This window comes from Anoplopoma fimbria, chromosome 1 (genome assembly GCF_027596085.1).
Source record: "Anoplopoma fimbria isolate UVic2021 breed Golden Eagle Sablefish chromosome 1, Afim_UVic_2022, whole genome shotgun sequence".
NCBI classification, from domain to species: domain Eukaryota; kingdom Metazoa; phylum Chordata; class Actinopteri; order Perciformes; family Anoplopomatidae; genus Anoplopoma; species Anoplopoma fimbria.
In genome coordinates, this window is record NC_072449.1 from 14,264,366 (window position 1) to 14,290,606 (window position 26,241).

The 26,241-nt window shown below is 39.8% G+C and overlaps 1 protein-coding gene across 1 annotated transcript in view; it reads left to right on the plus strand.

Moving 5' to 3' along the window:
- Positions 1-26,241, plus strand: part of LOC129092223 (seizure protein 6 homolog) — a 167,001-nt gene that overhangs the window by 56,782 nt on the left and 83,978 nt on the right. The window contains exons 4-5 of the mRNA XM_054600080.1: positions 8,801-9,334; positions 16,140-16,273. Coding sequence (XP_054456055.1) covers positions 8,801-9,334; positions 16,140-16,273 — 668 coding nt within the window. The remainder of the gene's footprint in view (positions 1-8,800; positions 9,335-16,139; positions 16,274-26,241) is intronic.

Genomic DNA, 26,241 nt, shown 5'->3' on the forward strand with positions numbered 1-26,241 from the left:
CACCAATAACAGCATACACCTGTGTGCTCGCCATGCAGTTATCAATCTGTTCCCAGCTAGCATTCAATCATTTGCACAGGTCTGAATGAATTCATGCTGGGTCACACATATCCAGCATAGAGAGCATTCTTTTGTATTGTCTCAAAGTGCTTTTCGTCTAAATTCCTGGCATTGCTGAGGCGTAAGGCTGCCAAACCATTACATTTGCTGTTGTTTGATAGGTGGATCCAGGCTTCTCTCTAGGGCTGTTTGTTTTTTTACATTAATTTGTTTGCCATCCGTGGCTGGTGAAGTGACAGCAGCCCAGAACCTGAGCAGAGTCTGAATCCTCACTGATTATTGCTACACTTAGAGCAAGAGCAGAGTCCCTGTCTCTCAGCGTTTTTGGCACAAGCAGCGAGCAAAATCAAATGCAATAAAAGCATGTCTGGATTAGAGCTTGTTCAGCAGGAGAAGAGCCTTTAATTGCTCCGGCTTTGTACAGCTTCACAAAGAGCCGGCATTGCTAATCTGTAGCTCAAGGGTGAATGTTTGTGACGAAACAAGCAAAGATGTAAAGAGAGGTGGAGTAGAAAAAAAGGCTTTCCAGGCAGGAGGATTTGAACAAAGTTGGTGACAAAGACACACACCGTTTCAATTAGCTGCTTTAATTTTTTCATGCCAACATGTACACGAGTACAAGTCAGAATGCCTAGATTACACATCAGAATCAGAATCAGAAGCTGTTTATAGCCAAGTACGTAATTTACAAGGAATTCTGCTAGGTGATTGATTGGTACGTAACAGCAAACAGTGCAATAATATAAAACATAATCTAAAAAGAGAAATATGAAAATGTACAATCAAATATGGTAAAAAAATAAACAAATAAGAGTACGTTAAAACAAGTATATTGTTACCAAATTTTTGAAAAACGTTGACGGCGGAAGAAAGAAATTTCCCTGGGCTGGTGTATGTATTGTAATCCAACCGTCCAAAAATAAAGAATTAAAAGATAAATAAATAAAGTATATTATTAAAGTGCCAAGTGTATTTTGATAAAGAAAAGAAAAGATGTGAAAAGATATGAAGGGAGGTGTAACTGTAAGAAATTATATTAATGAGTCCAACTGCATATGGGAAGAAACATCATTGAGGACTTCGCTATACGGTTTGTGGAGAAACTACAGGCTCTTAAAAGGTTTTTAATTCAATTTGTGATTTATTTTCATAGTTTGGGCTTTCATACCAATAATTTGGGATAACACTGTACTCACAAAAGTATTGCCTGAGATGTGAAAGCATGGTGACATAGCCATAACAAAGTGTGACAGGGCAAAAATTAAAAAGAAAGTTAGGCAAACTTAATCTGAAAGAGAAAAAAAAGGCAGGCACTAAAATGATTACCCACACTGTCCATTGTAAACATCCATCACAGTGAACAGAGCCGCTTCCTCCTTCAACCATGACCTGCTGTATCTGTTGTGTTTCCCTGTGCAATACGGTATTATTACTAAAATTTCAGGTATGCGCGCAATAATTTTTTTTCCAAATAAAGTGGTTCAAATAATCTTATTAAACTGTCTTATATGACTGCTCTGTTCTTTGCCAACCTGTTCTCACTCCCATCTTCTCAAATACTGACAGTTGGTCAGTGCCCCTCAGCATCTGAGATCAAAACACCGAGGCCCCCTTTAGTGGCCATATGCGAAGCACCAGGCTTTCAACCCACTCCAATGTAAACGCCATCCCGACATGTTAAAAAAACAGCTAGAGGGGCACCTAGAGCGTCATGCTTCAGTGCCAACGGTAACTGTCTAATCAATGCTATTTGACGAGTTGGGCGTGACAGTGTGTTGTCTTTGCTCCATTTGACTTCTAAATGATGCCACCATGTTCCAGGCATTTTTAAGGGTTAACTTTCAAACTGCTGTATGTATCTATTTAGATTTTTTTTTAAAATGTATGTATAAATGATTGGGCGGTGGATATGCAACTACTAAACAACTAAACCATGTATTTGACACAGCTCCAAATCACCACAAAAATACTTTCAATGAACTGTAAATCCTTCTGGTTCCTGGACGTAAAATTATACTGCAAAGCATGTACAACATACACATGACATGTATACATGCACATTTTCACTCTTAAGCTGATGTTAAACTGCATGATATCTTAAAAGGTGACTTAAATGTCAACCACATTTTCAGTGTTGGAAACCAAAAGTTGATACCTGGTTGCTAGCCTGGAGACTGCTTTTAAAAGTTGGTGTAGAGCCCTGCTTATTAGTAGTTGGTGCCAGCTGCAGATATTCACATTTTCCACTGCCTCTCTCATCTGCTGCTAGAAAAACAGGACAGGCACTATCTTGGCAGAGAGCTTCCCTCGTCTTCTCTCTAAGCAGCAGATCAATGCATCTGCACTGATATGAGCTGGAGCCGCATATTGATCCACTCTGCTTCTCTTTGTCCTCGGTCATTATGGAGATGAGAGAGTGACCTTTTCCAGAGGTGTCAGGAGTGAAGAGGAGACTGTTTAACAGCTTTGAGGAGAATAAAGAGACGTCACCTTACAGTGCTTACTTCTATATGCCCAGACTGACCACACACACTGCTGTACATCCTCACGCTGATATATGCAGTACATGTACTGTATGCACACTCCCTTAATACTGTACTCACAATGGTATGAAAATACCATTCAAATTTTTCATCTGTGGAGTGATTTAAAGAGGGCTGTTCTTATTGTAGTACAATAGTAGTTGCATAAGTTCTGTGATAGTAGCACTGGAAGTACAGTAGAAGTACTGGAGTTTTAGTACTGGTATCAGTGACAGAAGTATTGGTATCAGTAGATGTGCAGTAGCAATTATGGGTTCATTAGAAGTACTGTTGTAGTATAGGTGCAGTAGGAGGGGTAATAGTAGCTGTATTCATGTACTGTACTATAGTAGCAATAGTAGTTGTTACAATGGTGGTGACATGAGAATCAACCGTTGGAAATGCATTTGCAGTGGTTGAAGAACGAGAAGCAAGGCTTTAGTGTTAGTAATAATGATAACAGGAGTAGTAATGATAACAGGAGTAGTAATAATAGTAAAATATATATATTTACTATATATGTTTGGGATGAATTAAGCAGCTGTTGAACATCATCCAGACTAATGTGATGTTTTGTTGAGCTTGTACTTTTTAACGAAGGACTTAAACATGCTGTGTAACTAAGAGAATACATATTGATTCAATATTTTGGATGTTTGTACCTAAGCAAAGTGTGTTACTGTTGGTTTTGACTCCTGTAATGTTTTTGGTTTGGAGTTTTTCATGAGCCACAGGGAGGCTGAGCGGCTTGTGTTTGGGTATAATGATGGTTGCCTATACCTGCTATTATTTAGAATGCATGAATGAGTGCCCCTTGCTGTGGGTGGGGCAGGATCAATGAGGGACATTTAATAGTAGTGACATTTTGCTTTTAAACAAAAACTTCATACAAATATGTTGTGTTTATACATGAATTGCACAGTGAAAATTATTATTGTTATTCAGTTCTATCTTATTTGCTTCCACTGCAGAGAGAACCAGATATTTTTTTTTTTGATCAAGGCTTCTATAGTCATAATTCTCCCTGTTTTTACAGTACATCATATAGAGCATTTACTTATGACCTTAGAGACAGTTGTTTGACACAAAACACACCTTTCCTTAGTGCAATGCCATCTACTGATGAAGCCTTTCAGATGTGGTTTAAATCTCCTGAAAAAGCTAGTTGGGCTAAGATTAATTTTGTCAATATATTTAACCATATTTCTCGGTATCTGATCTGCTTCGCTCTTGATGCTCTTATATATATATATATATATATATATATATATATATATATATATATATATATATATATATACATAATTTGGCATTTATAAAACCAAATGCCATTTTTATCCACTAAAGTGTATACATAACATAATACTGCAATTTTATTTTATTTTTCTTTACATATTAGACTACATTTAATTTGGAAATCATCAATAATTTTCATGATAAGATTTATTTGCTAGATTGATCAACTGATAATTTGGAGAAAAAAACATTCATATTTTGTTTCCTCCAAAGACCCTCTGTCTTCATGTGTGATTTCCAGCGGAACTGCTCAGTTTAAACCAAATAGAATATGGAAATCCAAACAATGGTAACATTTCAGACTTTTTTTTGATGCAGGGGTTCATTGAAGCTATTATCATTAACAACTTTACATGTGATTGCATACGTTTCACATTTCAAGCATTCCAGTGGTTCAAAAAGCAGAAACCCACTTACCTCTGGGCCTTATTTTATTGGTGCAAAAACAAAACAGCAGTGACTTTACAGGTGGAACAACAATGATAAGAAAGAATAAGAAAACATGGTGATGTTCAGAGCTTGAAATGAAATGTAACAAACCAAACAGATTAATTAATAGTCAGAAAATTCTAATAATATTATCTTCAATCAATTAAAAAGAATAATAATAATAAATAATAATCATAATAGTAATTATACTTATTTTAACCTATGAACTTGTGAGCATCTCAGTGTTTGAGAGGCAAGTGGGATGTGTTAAATTACAGTAGATTATAAACTGTTGTTATAGGGGACCCAGTGTAATTATGCAATATGGTTGTAACTGCTAGTAAAGGTTACAAAAGGTTACAAAGTTATTTTACTGTCATTGTACGACAGGGTTAAGACAACAAAATGCAGATTGTAGTACCATTTTGCTACACAACAAAATTAAATCATAAAACTATATTATATGTGGAGGTAGGAGGATATATTTAGGAGTCTCACAGCCGGAGGAAAGAAGCTCTTCTGAAATATTTGCCAGTAAAAAGCCAATATTTCATCAATACGTTGTGCAACGAGAATGGACATGTAAACAAAAGTAAAACCTAAATCAGTTAGCCACCACTGCTATGTATACACAAGCAAAGCACGCATGATTGGCCAAAAGCTCTTTTTTTGTAAACTTCTCTGCTGGCCGAGACAAAGCAGCCAGGAGGACAGTAGACAGGAATAAAGATTGATACTAACAGATGTGTGTGCCCTTTATTCTTTATTAACTACACTCAGAAGTGTTATTTATTTCATTAACATTTTGCATCTGTTTCCAGTGAGATAGTAATGACTTTACATAGTGACTTTGCTGTTGTAAACATTACTGTCCCTGCTCTTGAAACATTATTTAGATATATTTTAAATATAAATTCAAATCTTTATTCTATATATGTTTTTAAAAACAATTATTTAGTCATGTAGAAGAACAGAGTATTTATAAAAGTAGCTCCTAGTTGTACTTAAATCCTAGAGATAACTCTCCCTACCTGAAGGACACCGTTGTTCTCTGACACACTTGGATAGGGAGGTCTGAGCCGAGGGGTATTTAATTGGTTGCAATCTGCAACACGCCCCGAGATGCCACTAAATCTTACACAATGGACCTTTAAAGGAAAGTTTTCATTGTCTTTTTTTCCATATTACATTGCAATTACCCTTTTTAGGTTATTATATACAAAACAACTAATCAATACTGATCCAGTATGTAAATAAATTAAGGAGTGATGACACAGTTCACGCCTTGAATTCCTTTGATATAGCTATGCAGTGCTAGCAGACCGGAAGACATGCAGCAGATAATACAATGTTCATTACAACCAGATGAGTCATGAGACTTAAACTCTAGTTCAGAGACTTGAGACTGGGATTGGACTCTAGCTCAGAGACTTGAGACTTGACTTTGACTCTAGCTCAGAGACTTGGGACTTGACTTGGACTCAAACACTTGAGACATTGACCTCCGAGCATCTCTGCACTGTGAATAGTTGTTGTATTCAGTTTTGTGTAGTTTAAATTGTGTGAGGTGAACTCTATGTAAGATTCTGTATTGAATCAGTTGCAGTAGGAACTCATGGGTTATGAGCCTTTTAATATGACACAATGTTTTGTTGATAGTAGCTTCATAGAGAATTAAATCATGGTAGAATTGACAATTAAAATGATTAGTGAATGAAAAGATGATTTATTTATTTATTTAAGTCAGAGCAGAAGAGTGATTATTATACTGCGGCTTATTGGCAATTTTTTGGTTGCGGCCCACAGAGGCAGGGGAGAGCAAAGTTATGAGCAGATATTCTCAGAGCACTTCACCTACATATAGCTGACTGGCTATTAGGACAGTTTTGCCAAATATTACAGTAAAGAAATTACCCACCCTAGCTTTAAGTTAACTCATCCTAAAACACACTTCATTCAAACCAGAAAAAGCAAAATCAATCCAGCTCTGGTTTTGAAATATATCCTTACTTCAGAGCAGAAGAGTGATTATTATGACTATTCAATTCGAAAGAATGTGAAAGACTGGTGTTGTTCTGACGAGATTAGTACTGTGTAAATTTACATTACATTATATTTACAATGTGAGCCAGTATAGTTTTGGTAATTTCCCTCATGGCCTTGATTAGGGACTTAATTATTCTGTATTATTTAAGAGTAAAAGAGCAGATGCATTCGAGATATCTAGCATGCTAAATATCTGCGTCTATTGGGGAGCTACAGCCAATGAGAGCACAAGGATTAAAGGAAAACTTGGTGGAGGGGCCACATCGCCTGTAGCCTACCTGTGTGTGCTGTATTGCATATGTGGTCTTTACATAGGATGTTGAATGTTTGCATCAATAACACATACAGTGACTGATCTACATAGGGTTGAAAAGCAAAGTGTGGAGACAGGCTGGAAACCGGCTGGAAACAGGCTGTCTGGTGAACATGTGTGCCGACAACAACAGCAACAGTCATGTCCTGTGTCATTCATTGTATTTCTTGTGGATTTACCTGCCAACGCTGCCTGTCAGACTGGGCCAATCAAATGCTTTCAATATTAAGGGGGGATATGAGTGGCCTCTCCCAAGTTGGACTGATACTTGTTTTGGTTGGACAGTCATTTTCATAATGAACATGTCAACCTGTGCCTAGTGTCCCAGCTCCCCTAGGTCTGGCTGGCTGGTCTTGTTTTGATTCAGAGCAGTGGTGACGTGCTGATACAAACTGCGGAGGCAGGTGTCAGTGAGACATCCTAAAGTGTCTTGGAGGTCATCACTAGATTCTCTATAGACCAAATCTTTGGTAATATTTTATTTGAATTTCCACAGCCTTGGGGTGTGATTCTGGTCAAAGAGCCATGTGTGTTTGAGCATCAAGGTGCTGGGTGGGAAGTGGCTCAGCTACAATAAACCCTGATTGTTTGAAGCAGATAGCTATTAGCCGGCAGGGAGTGGGAGCTATTATGGTGGAAATGAAGCATTGTTAAAGAAACATAAGACTTCCCTCAGCGGATGATAGCCTCCTGAAGGGGTCTTAGATTAGATCTCACAGGTGCACTTGGGAGGGGAGCGCTGATCATTACACTGGGAGAATTATAGCGGCTCATCAAATCTCCTCAAGAATGAATACTAAGCCTTATTACGAGGAGAATAGGCAGGGAAGAAGCCAGTGATGTGAGCAATTTACGAGAATTGTTTGGGTTGTAAAGTTTGGCTTTTTACAAGACATTTTCAGTCTGCCAATTGACTCACAATGGTGTAACAGCACTAATGCACTGCTCCACCTAAAGAAGTGTTGAAAGGAAATATGGCTAAAATGCAGCTCTGAAAGATTGATTGGATGCAAAGCTTATGTGAGTGAATGTGCCTGTCTCTGTCCAGGAGCATGAGACAGGTTCTCTCTGCCTTGATGTCAGTGTGAAGTAGAGTGAAGCAGAGCACTGAACGGGGAGAGATAAAGAGGGTGACTGAATTTCCGATTTATTCTGTGGCTATGAAGTTATACTTTCTGCTGTCAAAATCACTGCAGCTCTGTGAAATAAGACTTACATTTCAAGAGTTAGAGAAATCAACAGCACAGTATACATTTTTTGAGTATAGAAGGTTTAAACAGCACACACTGTTTAAAGCGTCCTAACTCCTTCATCTGGCCCTGACTCTATCAGACATGTCTAATGTAAATAAATGTATTTAATGATGGAAATATAGTTTACCTCTACACTGCGTGTAACAGCTATATATATCAAAAACACAATGAAGCTTAAACGTATAATATGCAGCATTTTCCTAAAACAATATATGTACTGATTCATAACTAATACTCTCGGTCATCACTTCTAACCCTCTTGAAATGTGTGGTGGTGTCTGGTTCTACAGAGACCCTGTCTTTTGCCTGGATTTTCCCTTTTCTTATTTTACTGTTTGTTTTTTTTGGAGGTGAAATCCCAACAACTCACAGGGTGTGCAGTCTGTTCTCACTCCCAGGTCGTCAAATACCTCCTGTGACAGATATTTGACGTTCTTATTTTGGCCTGTGAAATAAGTGTGATGAAGAAAGATGAGAAAGATTATTTTTTTCAATAAAAAATGCTTCAGGCAAAAAGATAATAAATTCATGAAAATAAATTACAGTTTTAACTTTTAAGTAAAAAGGTTGCATGTCACCATGTTAAATACTGCTAGTATATGGCTGCTTTTGCTCTTTGTGTTTTTTGGATTGAAGGCTTCTGAGCCTTTGTTGCAGAGACGTGTTATGGCACAGGCCTGTTGCTTGCTGTAGCACCATTCTCCATCATTAACCAATTAAAAATGGGATTGGCAGTGTGTTAAATGGCAGTGGATGGTGGATAGTTTTGGATTCAAGGCAGAGAACAGGCATGAAAGTGAAGCCAAGTGATCATTGAGTCTGTGGTACAAATCCTACAACATCCATCCAACAACATCTGTTATTCTCTTCCATCTCTGCAGCCTCTGTCTCTGAGGATGGTAGATCTATCACCCAGGGGAGCTCTCCAGAGAGGGAGGCCAGGCTGTACCCCACCACCCAGGACACAGGCAGGAGGCTCCTTGTTGTCACCACCGGGGCGCCTGTCAACGTCCCGAACCACCACCCAGTCTACCGACATCCCTCCCAACGCCCTCAGGGTCAGCCCAACTACTTTGAAGACAGCATGCTATCCAGCTCTCAGCGCACCTTCTCCACCCTGCTGTCCGGGGCTTCAGATGGGAGTGCTGAAATTTCCAATGCGCAAACAACCCTTGTAATGCACGCAGTAGCAGCCACTTCTCACTCCAACAGCCCTGTTCCAGTCTCCAGCGTGGCTCCAGAACATGCTGCCAGCATCCCCTCTGCTACTACTGCTGCAAAGGCGAAAGATATAGTGAGGCCCGGTCAGCCTGGACTGGAGCACAATGTGAGGCCAGGCAGTGATGAGGAGGAGACAACCACCACCACCATCACCACCACCACCATCATCACCACCACCACCATGCAGAGTCCAGGTAAGATTATTAAGCATTTCATATTGATCATATTCCTTCAGGATTTGAACAATTTTTTAGAGGAAAAAAGGTTTGTGAAAAAGTTTTGTCCCTTTGTGATACATAAGAAAACAAAAAAAAAACAATTTATATGGTGGAGTGTGGAATATTAAGTGGAGTTGAGGAGTTTCATAGCCAGAGGAAAGAAGCTGCTCTGAGTCTGGTGGTTCGGCAGCAGGGTGAAGAGATTGTGTCTGGGTGGCATTTGTCTTTTAATATGAAGCTTAGAGAAAGTTCAGTCAGGAAAACTATCTTTACACTCCTTTTCATTCATAATCTCACCCACTCTCTCCCTGTGACTACTCTATCAGCTGATGTTGGCGTTCACTTAAAGTGTCAGGGTTTCACAATTGGCAAAAGGCAACGGACCCAAAAGCAGTACACAAGAGAAGCAGAGGAGTAGTAAACGGTGATTTAATTATTAAACAAAGTCCAAAACAAAAACTTAAATGGGGTGACGACGACAAGACTAACCAGGAAAATCCATGGGAACACAGACAAGGCGGGAAGACAAGGCAGGAACAAGGCAGGAACACAGTATACATAACAGACGAACCAACAACCAGCAGACAAAAGACAGGATTATAAATACACAACAAACTAATCAGACAGCAAGACACAGGTGGGCAGACAGGAGGGCAGGCTGAAAGCTGATTGGTGGGAGAAACACAAGGGAACAGAGAAAGGCTGACGAGACTAATACATCACAGGTGGATTCACTCAGGGGCGGGGTAGACAATAACAAGGGTGGGAAAACATACAAAGGCAGGAAGTGAAGTGAACACAAGACACAGGAGGCAGGGAACTTCAAAATAAACGGGAAACATACTATAATAAAACCAAGATTGTGACATAAAGCTAACCAACCAGAGTCTTCCACGGTTTCCTTAAGCCAATCACATCGTTGCTGTCAACGTTTAAAAATGTTCTCCGCTCTGCTGCTGTCGGTTGTCATTTAAGCACGATCAGATACGACCCTCCTCTACTCCACTCAACTCCAGTCGGCATCACAGTCATCCCTACATCACCACCACCACCAGTGTCTGGACTCTAGGGGGGATTGTACCTTGTCTGACCTCAGCATCACTGCCCCTCTGTTAGACGGCATCGCTATGGAGTCCAATCACCAAAGACTTTGCATTATTAATTTCTTATGTGTAATAAATGATTGTTACATTTTATTAAAGTCTCTCCTGATTGAACTCCCTTTAGCTCTTTTCAGGCTCCGCTTGTCACCGATATCACTGATGCTCAGTAGATGGGTACCAATGATTCTGGTATCAACATATACCAACATGGTCGAAATGATTGGAAATTGGAGAGACTGCTTTCGTGTGACAAATCATCTAATACTATTATACATATACTGTTTATTTTGAGTCTTACTCATGAAATACCTTATTCATAAATTGTTGGCGCCTAGTCCCAATTTAAGATATTATTCCTCCATGGTCCATTTATTGGCATCAGTTACAACCATTATGTTCTTGTGCTTAAAATACATTGTAAAATAGTGGCCATTAAATGCCCTTTAGTGGCCTGGAAAATGTCCACATACAGTATTTAATCCCCATAACCCTTTAATGGTCCGTTGTTTCTCAGTTGTTTTCTGTTAATACAAACAACTTTATCTTTATCTTGATAAATTCTTTCAAATCGGCTGTGGACATTAACAATATGCTGAATGTAGCATGTTTGCCATTGTAAATTTAGGTACTTCCAACTCCCACTCTTGTATTATTATCATTATTATTATTAATAGTAGTAGTAATAGAAGTAGTAGTAGTAGCAGTAGTAATATTTGCTTTTTTATTTATTGTAACCACAGTCTTTCCCTAATATAACTAATTCAATTCAATTCAGTTTATTTTGTATAGCCCATAATTACAAATTACAGATTTGCCTCAGAGGGCTTTACAATCTGCACACATGCGACATCCTCTGTCCCGGAACCCTCACATCAGCACAGGAAAAACTCCCCTAAAAAACCCCTTTAACAGGGAGAAAAAAGGAAGAAACCTATGGGAGAACGACAGAGGAGGGATCCTTCTCCCAGGATGGACAGAATGCAATAGATGTCATGTGTACAGAATGAACAGCATAACAGAGATACAACACATTCAATGTATATGACATAAATGATTCATATAATAAGAGTAGTAAGCAGAGTAACGAAGGAAAAAACAATTAAGACTACTTAGAATAACAGCAGCAATTATTTATAGTAGAATTATAATTATGAAATAGGGATAGTAATGTGATTAATAATAATAATCGAAGTAGCAGTGGGTGTCAGTCGGCTCACAGCAGGAGGCACGACTACGGTCCAGGTACCACAACGATTCATGGAAACCTGCAAAGCGAGAAAGCAAAAAGGGCTTCAGGGTAGAAGCAAAGTCAATAAGCGTAATAGTACAGGGAATAATAATAGTAATGTGACTAATAATGATAGTGGTAGTAGCAGTGGGTGTCAGCAGGGCCTCAGCAGGTGGCACGATGACAGTCCAAATATAACCCCGATTCCTGGGAACCTGCGAGGCGAGAAAGCACAAGGACTCCGGGGAAGAAGCAAAATCAGTAATGTGCATAAATAGGAGATTAATACATAAAGAAGGAGTGAGAGAAGAGGAGAGAGGAGCTCAGTGTATGCTAGGTAGTCCCCCGGCTGTCTAGGCATATAGCAGCATACCTAGGGGCTGGACCAAGGCGAACCAGAACCAGCCCTAACTATAAGCGCTATCAAAAAGGAAGGTCTTAAGCCTGCTAGTAAAAGTGGTGAGTGTGTCTGCCCCACGGACTGAAACTGTAACCTGGTTCCACAGAAAAGGAGCCTGATAACTGAAGGCTCTGGCTCCCATCCTACTTTTCTATACTCTAGGAACCACAAGTAACCCTGCATTGATTGAGCTCAGCTCTCTAGTTGGGTAATATGGAACTATAAGTTCCTTAAGATAAGACGGTGCCTGGCCAGTTAGAGCTTTGTAGGTAAGTAGAAGAATTTTAAATTCTATTCTTGATTTAACAGAGAAGCTAATACTGGAGTAATATGATCTCTTTTCCTAGTTTTTGATAGAACACGTGCTGCAGCATTCTGGATCAACTGTAGAGATTTAAGAGACTTATTAGAGCAGCCTGATAATAAGGAGTTACAGTAATCTAGTCACAGTTACAGTAATCTAGAGGTAACAAATGCATGAACTAGTTTTTCTGCATCGCTTTGAGACAGGATTTGCCTGATTTTCGCAATGTTACGTAAATGAAAAAAGGCTGTCCTTGAGATCTGTTTTATATAAGAGTTAAAAGACAGATCCTGATCAAAGATAACTCCGAGGTTCTTTGGAACACATGGCTTTGGAACTATTCCAAATATTGTAGTAAGTGAGAATTTTCTAAACGTTTCCATTGGATGTTAGTCAGCCGGGGCGGTCTGTCCAGCTGGCCCTCACAGCAGTCAACACAGTGGAGTGGAACGCTGCCGGTCAGACTGGGCCAATCAAATGCTTTCAATATTAAGGGGGGGATATGAGTTGCCCCTCCCAAGTTGGACTGATACTTATTTTGGTTGGCAACCTGTGCCTAGTGTCCCAGCTCCCCTAGGTCTGTCTGGCTGGTCTTGTTTTGATTCAGACATGCTGATACAAACTGAGGAGGCAGGTGTCAGCGAGACATCCTAAAGTGTCTTAAAGGACCAAATCTTCTTTATTTGAATTTGAGAGTGAATGGGGGACAGTAAATATCATGCTGGTGACCTCTTAGTGTACCCCGCAGGTGAAGAAGAGCAAGATGGGAAGACCTTGATTAAACAGCTCATCTGTGTGCAGGTCCACAGCTGGTCAAAGCACAGACAGGCTGGACTGCACTCAAACTTCCACTGTAACATAGACACCCGAGCACAGGCTGACTGACAGCACTGTAGTGCAGTGATAATGCTGGAGTGGATGCTCCATGAGTTGAAGAGTCGAGGGAACACAGAGAGGATGTTCTTCATAATGAAGCACTTGAGCAAAAGTTTACTTTGAGCTCAGAGAGAGGGAGGGGTGAACGTGGTGGAGCGGAATCCACTAAGGCCACTAGGAAATACTCTGTCCTCAGCTGTCCCATCACCGGGCTGAGCTTCTTAGAAAGGAAGCTAGGGAGCCTGAAACCTTCAAACAAAGTCCGATAAGGAGCCTATGTGTGTGTGTAGCAATGCCTGTGCCTACTACTTACTACAGTCAACACTTAACAGTACAAGTTTCTTCATCATGGCTTTCAACCCTGTTTACACTTGGTATTGAAATGTGACCTGTATCTCCCATCTGGATCATGTGAAAAGTGTAAATACATGCAGAAAGCACAGCAGATGGACTGCTAGCGTATTGGCTGGACCACATCTGGAGGTCTAGCTTGCATTGTTATCCAAATCTTAGCCAGGTGTAAATAACATATGTAAAGTGAGACCACATTCTTTGGTATAAAAAAGTTAACAACGTACAGTTCACTTGACCCCGCCTCTTCCTGCTGGGTCAAGCTGTCTGTCAAAAGGCTGTAGATGAGCCTGTCCTCTGTGAAGGAAAAATAAAAAGAGCCCCACAGCAGCAATGCTAGGGGAGACTGTGACAGCTCGCCATACCAGTCACAAGACTGACAGACATGTCATGTCAAGTGAGCTTTTGTTATATAGCCCAAAATTACAGCATTGTCTCAATTCAATTCAATTCAATTTATTTTGTATAGCCCAGAATCACAAATTACAAATTTGCCTCAGAGGGCTTTACAATCTGTACACATGCGACATCCTCTGTCCTTCCCTCACATCGGCACAGGAAAAACTCCCCTAAAAACCCCTTTAACAGGGAGAAAAAAGGAAGAAACCTATGGGAGAACGACAGAGGAGGGATCCTTCTCCCAGGATGGACAGAATGCAATAGATGTCATGTGTACAGAATGAACAGCATAACAGAGATACAAGGGCTCACAGGGCTTTACAATCTGCACAGGACAGCATATGGCACCTGCTGTCCTTAGACCCCATCCTCAGTTCAGATGAGAAAGACTGTGTCTTTCAGGGCGGACAGACATGCAATAGATGCCGTGTTAACGGAGCAGACAGAAATTACAGTAGTAAAGTTACAGTTTGAAGATACAGAATGATTATTTATGTAGATATATTATCGTCCTAAAAGCAAAGTTAGCCGGCTACTGAAAAGTAGTCTGCAGTTGATCATGGGACCCTTGTCTGGCTCGTCGTAAAGGTATCTGGAGACCTGAGACAATCCATGTCTGCACACAAGTTCACAGTTGGGCTAACTAATCTGCTTATTGAGATCTGATCACAATGATAATGAGAACACAGTAATAAATAAATGCATAAACGCAAAGGCCTTGGATCAGATGTTAATATTTACATCATGTATCCAGATACAGATCACATGTTAAAACCAGGTAGACTTGGGCTCTTCAAGTCCAAATCCCTGAAGTGGTAACACTACCATCAAGACAGAAATATTTTCTACAGTATAGGTAACAGACTGACATTTGTATTGCTCTACAAGAGATCAAAATGTCGATTTTTTACCCAAATACACACCTTTGTACAATCTTTGCGTAATTTGGTTACTCAAAAATGCATGTTCCAATATACACAAAAATATCAAGCATTTTGAACATGTGTAAAAAAAAAATAGCATTTAAAAAAAAGTGAAATAAAACACTTACCGTTATTTGTACTGGGTAGCCTCAGCTACGTGAACAAATGCTCTCCTCCCTTGCCTGTCTAATTCCTAAATTAGCATCACTGGGCTAATGTGCTAGTCCCTCCCAGTTTAATCAGCCTGGAATCCACCACCTAGCAATGACCTTCGTAAACAATATATTTTTTACAGTCATGGGCTACTGTATAGAGTATAAAGTTGGTAAATATATGTGTTTTAACAGAGGAGCAAAGAGATATTCTGTATATTAAGAAGAAACCGTCTTAACCACTTTGAAATGACATACAATTTCCCCAAAAGCCCATATGTACCGGTTTTACACCTGCACTTAAACACAGCATGCATTTGTGGATCTGTGTGGAGCTGGAGAAGGTGAGAGTAGTATCAAAACTCCACATGCAAATTTAAGTTAATACTCTGTATGTAAAATATAAGTATTTATTCAGATTGTAATGTGTGCATTTATCAAACAGTTTACAAGTGTTCAAATTGCTTGGTATTTGTGGTTTAATTGAGACATGCATTTGTAAGTACCCCAAAAATATAATTTTTCAGTGTAGATGATATAGTCGACATCTATGACCATTCTGGAACTTATTTCGCTCCATATTTACACCTGAACAACAAAACAGAATTTGTGTCAGATCCTTCCAAAATGACACATGATCATTGCACAACAAAATGAGCTGGTTAAGCTTAGGAAAAGGTAATTGTTTAATAGTTTAAAGAACATAACAGCTGAGATTTTTTGCTGTCCTATGGCCTCAGTGCCGTCTCGGGACAATTTCACTGTTGCAATAAATACAATTATGAGGGGAAATTCACCAGCCAAGAACAGCTTGCACGAGAGCAACTTTAACTTGCAAATATGATAATGTTAGAGTTAAATGTTTGTGTATTTGGGTAAATGAATGTCTGTGTGTGTGTGTGTGTGTGTGTGTGTGTGTGTGTGTGTGTGTGTGTGTGTGTGTGTGTGTGTGTGTGTGTGTGTGTGTGTGTGTGTGAGAGTGTCTGTGTGTGGGTCTGCATTGCTTCCATCAGTCTCATTGCCATGCTGCTGTTTGTCCTTGCAGTTCCCTGCCAGCTGAACTTGACTGGGCCAGAAGGATACATAGAGGCTCCACCACAGTCCAGCTCTGCTTTTCCCTCCACTATGGACTGCAGTTACGTCATCACCGTCTATATGGGCTATGGAGTGGAGGTCCAGGTAAGAGCAACATCCATCAATACTGCATAGGTTGGATTCTTTCTAGCAAGCCTATTGTCATGGAAAATTCCATTAAGTGTTCGACTGTTATACATTGAATCTTCTAAATGAACGGAAAAGTGTGTACGAAAAGACAGCTACATAAATGTGATATCATATCTGTAATAATTGAACCTGACACCAAAAACATGGCTGTCTGATTTGTATGATAATCAATGATAGCTTTCATAGAATACCTTATGTCTACCAAGAAAAGATATTCACCTCCCATAGTATCCAAAGTTGTCTTATTACTGGTTACAATGGGACAGAGAGGCTGAGTGGACTAGTTCTAGTGGGACAAAGAGGAAGAGCGGACTGGTTATAGTGGGACAGAGAGGCTTAGTGGACTGGTTATAGTGGGACGGAGAGGATGAGTGGACTGGTTCTAGTGGGACAAAGAGGATGAGTGGACTGGTTATAGTGGGACAGAGAGGATGAGTGGACTGGTTCTAGTGGGACAAAGAGGATGAGTGGACTGGTTCTAGTGGGACAGAGAGGATGAGTGGACTGGTTATAGTGGGACGGAGAGGATGAGGGGACTGGTTATACCGGGACAGAGAGGATGAGTGGACTGGTTCTAGTGGGACAAAGAGGATGAGTGGACTGGTTATAGTGGGACAGAGAGGCTCAGTGGACTGGTTATAGTGGGACAGAGAAGCTGAGTGGATTGGTTATAGTGGGACAGAGAGGCTGAGTGGACTGGTTATAGTGGGATATAGAAGATGAGTGGACTGGTTATAGTGGGACAGAGACACTGAGTGGACTGGTCAGGTAGTTGAGTCCAGTTGTAGCTCACTGTACAGAGGTGAACGTCAATGATGCTAGCCAACGTAGCTTTGTGTGCAATTGTGCTAAAACTGTGCAGCTATTTCTTTGTGTTGTGTGTGTTCATGGCTGCAGTGGCTGTGGAGTTTATACTGATAATTCTATAAGAAGGTCAGGCTGTTGGATTTATGTTTTAATATTGTTTTTGCTTCTGCCATGGTGTCCACAGGTCTTTTTATACTCGGACAGTTTTGTTTAAATGTTTCCTTCTCTTATCTGGTTAAATAATTGACAATCAGGTTGCAAAGTGCCGTCTTTAGAAAAGTTATCTACGTCATTGGTTTGGACATTAGGGCTCTGTAGTGTGTATTATGTTGATATGTTAATGGACTTAATTTTATAGCCTAAATGTGTTATTTAATTAAATGGGTCAATCATACACCATCAATCTCATCATATAGAACTTTTTTTCATTACTGTCCCTTCACCCCTTTCTTTTCTGTTTTGAAAATGAAATGAGATTAAATACTTTATACGTTCATCTCCCTATATATGTATGTATGCATATATGTATGTATATATATACATATATATATATGTTGCTATTAATTGTGCAGGGTCATTAGGATGCTTTGATGGAGTGCCTGTACTAGGTGCTAAGCAATCATGACAGATACTGAAAGTGCATGTATGTAGACGTTATAGCAGGGGTATGTGGTTATTATACACGGCTATGAACCAATCAAATTTGAGCTAGCCTTTTTATAATTGTATACATATTTATGTAGGTGTGCATGCTGACATGCTGACACCATAATCAATAGTGTGAACTCTGCCAGGCTTAGTTTTTATTTATTCAGACAGTGTGCTGTCCCTGTGCAATATGGCTCTGGACACTGTCCGCCATTGTACATTTGTGTCCAAATCATTGTCCCTTTTAAACTGTAAAATAACTGAGCATGGTGTTGGCCTACAGTCAGATGGATGGCTTCAATTAGCTTTTTAATTTTTCATCAACAATAGTTCTCCAGCCTCTCTGGGCCAGCAGTGCTGATATACTCAGAGAAATTCACTGTTCATTTAAAAAATACAGGTCCACTATGCTCCTCTCCCTTGCACCATATGTTTGGATTCTATAAGAGGATTTCACCAGAAATGTGTCACAGATATCCTGAATCATGAACAATGCTTTCATAGACCAACCAATTCTGAAATACCAGCTTATGTTTCCTCACATGTCACATTATAAAATGTTTATAAAATATTTTCCTCATGTTACTTTTGTCTGACAGAAGATTGTTTGTCATGTAGCTATACAACAATCAATTGTGAATGCATTGTCACTGTACATAGATTGTAAGTCTCATCTTTGACACTGGCTATTGTGCCTCAACACAAAACTTTTCAGTCTGTCTTCTGCATGTGATCAGAGACAGCTTTTGACTCTGTGGGTTTTGTATTTTGGTTATATTGTCTGGAAGTTCAGCGGTGTGGCCTAAGAGTCATTACAGTGTCATCTGAGCAGTGAAGTAAAGCTCATTAGGAATGACACTGCACATAAAAAAACATTTAGTTCACTGTTGCATATTTTGGGCTGAGCATCAAAGCTGTTTATCCTTCCTCTTCATCAGCAATGAAAATCTTACTGCAACCCGGCCACATACTTCCATGATGCGTTCAAAGACAAGAAAAATAAAACTGGATGAAACAGAAAGACCCACCCTTTGTCAGTCTCAGATATCCATCATTTACACGACATGGACACATGAACATGCCTAAATTTCTCACTAAGTGGTCTGGTGAGTTCAAGGCGGAGGTTTGGTTTCTACATTGGTGGGGACACATATTATGCGGGCCATATTGGGCTCCTCCTCTACAAATAGTGGAAAAATATAAATCCAGGCACCAGATGAAAAATCTAAATATACAAATAAAGTGCACTATAATGCAATACGGCTCTCAGCCGTTCTCCTTTGCTTTTAAATAATGATTTTTCTGTAGATTAACTATTTAATTAGAATATTTAAAACATATCCCGCATATCTGTGTTCTCTTAGAAGTCAAGAATAAAGTTGTAATATTTTTAGGAAAATGTTAAAGTCACCTCTGATAAAGTCCAGGCTAGATCTTCTTTATAACATTCAAACCAGCAGTGGTATGTGTGCTTGTTGTGCTAGTGAGCCATAACTATTCCATTAACACCTTTATATTATAAAAAAATATGAACCAACTCAGACCTCAACTCAATATTTTATCAGCACTGTCTCACAATCTCATCTCTGCTACTGACACTCTGTGGAGTGGACATGATAATCACACCAGAAGCACATTTCTCCACGCCCGTCAACAAGCCTTTGTGCTTTTCTCTTTCCCTGTGTGTGTGTGTGTGTGTGTTTGTGTGTGTGTTCACCTCAAAGAGGATGTGAACAGGTTTGCTCAATATTGGAAGAGACAATTGTGTCCTTAAGTATTGTCCCTATTGTCCATTTGCACACCTAAGTTTCCAACATAGAGTTCGATTTACTTATTTAAGGTATTTAACACAAATAAAACATTTCTGTAAATGTGCCAAAGTTAGCCAAGAGGCTATTTTTCATCTGTAGTCCCTAGACGTTATTCTACTACAGCTCTGGGGTTTGTTTGCAGTGACAGATGTCACATTCTAATAAACACAATTGACTGTATATTGTAGAGGTACCAGGTAGACCCAAGCACATGACACTGATAGAGGTTGGTAAAGTAGGAAGAGGTTTATTGCAGGACGTCAGGGAACGGTGGGTGAGTGGATAGAAAAATATGGTTGGCTGAGGCAGAGTGAAGACCGGCGATGGACTGTAGACAGGACACGGATGAGTGGTTCGAGGCTTAGATGGAAGATGATCCTGATACACAAGGGAAAAAGTTAATGTCAGGCACGGAAATAACAAAAGCTAAGTTAATTTCATTATGAAATACAATAGTTAGAAGTTTAAGTGATTTCTCAATTATTCATAGCATATGTCTGCGGCTCGCAGTTACATGTGCTTACAGCACTAACAGTGGAAACTACAGCAAACTTGCTGACAGAGCTAACAGTGTTAACCTGAGAGGGAACCAGAGGTTGGGTGCTACTCTTCCATGACATTGCCGTAGGTCGGGACTGCGTAATTAGCAATAACCACCGTATGAGAGCAATGCAGAGCAGCGGCTGTGAGCTAACCAGTGGGACACGCACACATGCACTTTGTCTTTACATGGCTAATAGTGGTTTTCTGCTACATTTATGCTCTGAATATTGAATAAAGAGCCTTAAACTACATGTTTATCATTATAACCATAATTTTGAAGGTCCCCTATCCTTAACGAACTAGTCATTGTAACCCGAACCACAATGTTTTGCTAACAATAGCACAGTTCTTATGTCATTCATTTTGAAGATCTTGTTCACTTGGTATAACCTACCGAGAAAAGTTTTGAAGTCATAATTCAGAACGTGTACATACGAGTCCTTGACAATCCCTCTGTTCATTTGGCAATTCTTACGCTAACTGCTCAAAAATATTGTAGACACTGTTGATGATCTTTTCTGAAATATTTTTAGTTTTAGAGCTGCTGCAAGTCCTAATTTTGTCAGTGTGTGAAATAATGTGGCCATCTATCACCCACCATAGTGCACCCCATAGGTGCACTATGGTGGGTGATAGATGGTGTTAGCATGCAGTACCTTGAGCCAACGAGCTCCTGCAGAAACACAGATGCACTGCTATTTTCATCACTTAATATTTTACCTAAAAAATAACTTATTCTAAGGCTGAACACATGTGTGAAGGATTATTTTTTTTTACATCCTTTCCTGAGAATCTGACATACCGAAGAAGGGTGTACTTGCATACAGTGGTCATGCAAATGCGCTGTAAATGTCCAAAGTCACCTCCACAAATGTGTTTGGCCCGTAGACAATTTGGGCGCACACTCCAAATGATTACAGCCACTCTATCCACTCTAGGGCATTCACAGTCGTTTTGAAGCGTCTGACCTTTTTGGGGAGGCTTGTGTGATGATTTAAGAAGCGCCCTTGTCTCTACCTGAAAACCCCCTCCTCCACATGATTAACTCCAAGAGCTTTGCTTCCTGCTGCTCATAAAATATACAATGGCTATTACACTGCTGACCTTCCAGATGCCTGGCCTAATATATTTAGGATAAAAAATGAATATGTGGTTGCAAATCATGGTCATGACGTCTCCCAGCTGCTTCTTGTTGCTGATGTGGAGAGAAAAGGACAGGGAAGAGAGCGAAATTAATTAAAAGAAGGGAAAACAATGTCAGAGAGCAAGAGAGCAAAATGAAGAAGAAGGGAGGCAAATAGCACAGCTTCCTCCTGCTCATCTGGAAGCTACTTGATAACCTACCAGATCCATTTTCTTCATATATATGCATATTTTTTTCATTTGGACTGTTGCTTATTCTGAGTACACACCATTATTAGCTGTCTGTCCATCGTGGGAGAGGGATTCCTCCTCATTTGCTTTCTCTGAGGTTTCTTCCATATTTCCCCTTAAAATTTTTTTTTGATGGATTTAACCTATTGACCGTCATGCATAACTGTTCAAAATGTTCTTGGTAGTTAAATGTTGACATCCCTATTTAAGAGGCCAATTAATTGGGGCAGCTGTGGCTCAGAGGTATAGCGGGTCATCCACTAATTGGCAGATTGGCAGTTCAATCACTGACTCCTCCAGTCTGCATGTCGAAGTGTCCTCTGTCAGACGCTGAACCCCAAATTGCTCCCAAACGTGCCATCGGTGTATGAGTGTGGACAAATGTAAATTCGTTTAGACCACCTTACAGGGCAAGCTCTGCCATTGGTGTATGAATGTTTGTGTAGATAGTGGTATGTGGTCGGAAGACTAGAAAGGTGCTGTAGAAATGCATAAAACCATCTGGTGCATCTAAGCCCCAATGTTTATGTCATGTCTACTTGTATCGCTCTGCCGGTCCAAAATAACATCCACATCTTGGCATAAGATAGATGTGCTCAGTGTCCTGGGAAAGAAAGAATAACAAAGAATGGCAATGAAGGCTTTTCTCAATGGAAAAGTTGTTTTCTCTCTTCTCCCAACTGGCTTCAGCAAGAGTTTGATTGACAGATGGTTCATCCAATCACCTGCCAAGTATTTTTGAAGGTGCCTGCCCAAACAGTTTCCAATGACCGCAGATCAAGTGACTGTTTACCAGCATTCCCACTAAATAAGTCAGGCTGGTCTCATTCAGCATTCGTAGCTATTATTACAAAAAATGATCAACTTAATTTGTCATGCACCTTATTATGATGAGGGTGTAATAAGATCGCAAAAGGCCACATAGAGGGGGCCGGAGGGGAGGTGAGCGAGGAGATTACATATGGGGCTAGATGTTCCTGAATAGTTAGAACTCGACTTAATTAAAAAACAGTAACATTACAAGCATAACTTGAAGGTAGAGATTGCCCCAAGGCTACTTGTGATTTCTAAAGCCCAAGTGGATCATTTGAAATGTTTGAACTGTTTGTCTGCTGTTGAACCCCAATGTGTCTCACAGAGAGCTGTACTTTTATTATTGTAGCATTGGAAGTTAGTTCCACATCAGCTGTAGTCACCTTGGTTGTTTTTGGATATGTTGTGATTGGCCTGCCATCTCAAGCTGCTGAAAATCAGTCCGGATTTGGTAAACTAGACTTATATGATCGATAATTTAAAACATGAACTTGTAGATTTGCAGTTTGCATAGAATTCCCAGGCAAAAAAATAGCCCTTAAGCTAACGAGGCAGACAGTAAGGGTATAGATGACACAATGGGGGATATGGGTGTAGCATGTCTCGTCATGAATGTTTGCATTCATCACAGGCCCACAATTCATTTTTGTGTTTTATTATTTTACCACAACCGATCATGCCAACTTGCCCAAGTGTTTTAGTTGCCTACCTTGACCATAATTTAACCATAATGTACGTATGTGCAATAGCCATAATCTTTGCAATACCGTGTTGACTGTCCCGGCACAGAACTAAAGAAATTAATAAATAAAGTGGTGTAACATCCGGGTTGATTTTTTTCATACTATGTCTTATGACTATCCAGATCACATTATATTGTATAGTGAGTGCCTACCCAAACCCTGGTGAGCTCATTTCATCCCCTGCAGGTCCCAGTACCCACTGGTCCTTCGCCCCAACATGCACTGACTGCTTACAGCCCAGCATTGGTTTCACTTCCTTTAGGTAAACAAATAGATACAGAAACTACACCAAAACAATTAAGGGATGACCATGTGATATTTCAGTTTTTTTTTTTTTTTATAAATTTGCAAAAAGTTCTACATTTCAGTTTTTTTTCTGTCAAGATGGGTTGCTGAGTGTACATTAATGAGAAAAAAAATGAAAAATTTAAAGGGTCTGAATACTTTCAAAACTGTAAGCCTGGGTTAATCTTTGGTGTTGACCCACTTCGCCCCAACATGCACTGACTGCTTACAGCCCAGCATTGGTTTCACTTCCTTTAGGTAAACAAATAGATACAGAAACTACACCAAAACAATTAAGGGATGAGACTACTCATTATTGACCATCACAGCCTCAATGAAACAGTTCCCAGCTACCTGCATGCCAACTTTCTTTCAAGGGTAAAAGGAGAAGAATGGAGAAGGAAGAAAAAGAAAGAAAGAAAATCCATCAGATACAGAGGAAGGATGTTAAGCAAACAATGAAAAAAAGGGGAGAGTGTTAGGAGCAGGAAAGGAAAGAGAAGAAAAGCAAAAGAGAAGAGGAGATGATGAGAATACACCTGAGGTAAAAATAGATGCAGTTTCTCTCCTCTACCATTTACTCATTATTAAAAGTGACTCAAGTGTCCTGATGTGGCTGAGCTGACGTGGTTAATTAATTACTCATGGATTATCTGTCCTCTCCCTTTGTTTGTATACAGACCTCTTTAAATGTGTCTCGGCTAAAATGTCTTATCAGCTTCTCTTAACTAACTTGAAAAGCCTCCCTTCATGGATAGACAGAAAAACATATCTAGAAATTTGAATTCTTTTGGACACACATTGAAGATGTCAGGTGGAGCTTTGTATTCACCAAGAGGTGACTTCTAATTTGTGTTATCAAAAAATCACACTCATTAATCTACTTCAGAGGTCTTTTTTAGCCCTAGAGGGTTACAACTTCCTGATTTGGTGTCCTTGTGTACAAGATAAGCCAGTTTTCACCCTGATGCAGGACTTTGATAGGATTGATTATGGGGCTGAGTTTGGAATATTTTACCAGGTAAGACCCCAAACCTGCAGCAGTAGCATTACAGTAAAACACCTTTCCTGCTGAAGTCAAATGTAGAATCTTGGACAGCAGAGATGACATTGAATCCATCAATCTGTCATCCAAGGCTACCTATAGAAACTAAAACTGTCAATTCTATTTGCACTGTTCAAATCAACTCACCCTACAAACAGATCAGCATCTGTGCTGTTTGATGGTGGTTGGTTTTAAAATTCAGAAATTGAAATACTTGGTGGTTCCAATGTATAACATGCCAGAATATTTCCTTTACCCAAAAGTCCTCCTGTTCTTCCACTTCTTTTGATATGACATGAATAAAACATTGTGTCATAGCAAGGAACATATTGGCTGCTGAGTTGGTTTTACCCTATTCTTATAATTTTTGGAAAACACACAATGTCGCACCAAATATTCTGCGTTTACAATTTCAAAGAAGCAGAAAACATAGCATCATGCTCATCATCTCATAAAGTGTGTCACCCATGATTTCCAAAGGAAAATTATGTGGGTTTAGGAGTGGATTAAGATTTATGGGTTATTGCCATACAGTAGCTTGGAACCAGCTACCTCTATGGTTAAGGTTTGGATGGAATTGGACAACGATAACCACTTGGTTAAGGTCAGGGAAAATAAACAATGGTTAAAAGAAACCAACTGTAAGAAGGAGGCAGCAGTCTTTGCAACAAGTCCTATAGCCCAAACAACAAAATCATTGTTGCTCAAAACAACCCAAATTAGTATTTTCGGATCTGATGCCTGGTCAGAATGACTGTTGGTAGGAAACAAAGGATGGTGGTCTCTTGTGTCAAAGTCCAATAAATTGTTTTACCCACCTATTGGGCTTTTATAACTACTATAGCTACTAGCTACATGTCTATTTAAGAGTTATTTTGCTAACAGTTGGGAATCCTGTTGACTCATCGTTTAGCACTATAGGACAGTGGTTGAAGGTATATTCTTTAGTCTTTAGTTGGTTCTTAAAGGTTCCCCCTTCCAAAAGGCAAATGGCTGAATATGTTTATCTCTGTCAGTCCCGTGATAGACTACAGATTAAAATAAATTATCCATAGGGTTCTGAAGTGCTGAACGCTCAGTGTATGAATCTGAGTTGGGTCTGAGCACAGAATGTGTGAAAAGTGCTGTTGGCAAGGGAGAAAAGAGAGTTCATCACCCGGCGAGGCAGCCCCGGGGTGAGCTTTGTTCAATCTCCTCTCTCTCACCTGGCCACGCTGCCCAGAAATGTGAAGGAGCTCTGGGGTCACAATACTTATCTTAGGACATAATAAGACCTCATGGCAACATCCAGCCTGGTTACATCTGGTAGCTGAGACATGCGCTGGGACTGTGAGAGAACACCATTTCAAACTCTTTTAGGTGTAGATAATGAAAACTAATGAAAAACTCCTAATCCTGCAGAGTAGCGTGTCATAGCAGCCACCTACTAATAACTAGCCATATGGTAATGACAAGGTATTAATGGAGCCTGTTCGTGATCACTGTTGTAACTTGAGCCACAGCTCCAGTTTCTCAGACTGCTTGGATTTAAACCAGACTTTTCACATTCATAGGAATATTTTGGCTTTAACTTCCCTCGTCCTGTGGCATGCGTTTTGAGGGTTTCTTACAACCTTTCAAATTACTTTTGTTAACGTTTATGACAATATTGTACTGACTTAAGTTGCTTAGACCTGGACACGTGGCAACATTACATCTACAAAGTCTGATGAGGTAAGAAACACAAGCAGTCCGATGCTTTGTAACACAACGCACTTTGCAAAGTTGGATCAACCTCAACACTCTACCTATGCAACCATTAAACACTGCGGTAACATGATTCGCATAGTGCAACATATATTAGACTGTAGCAGT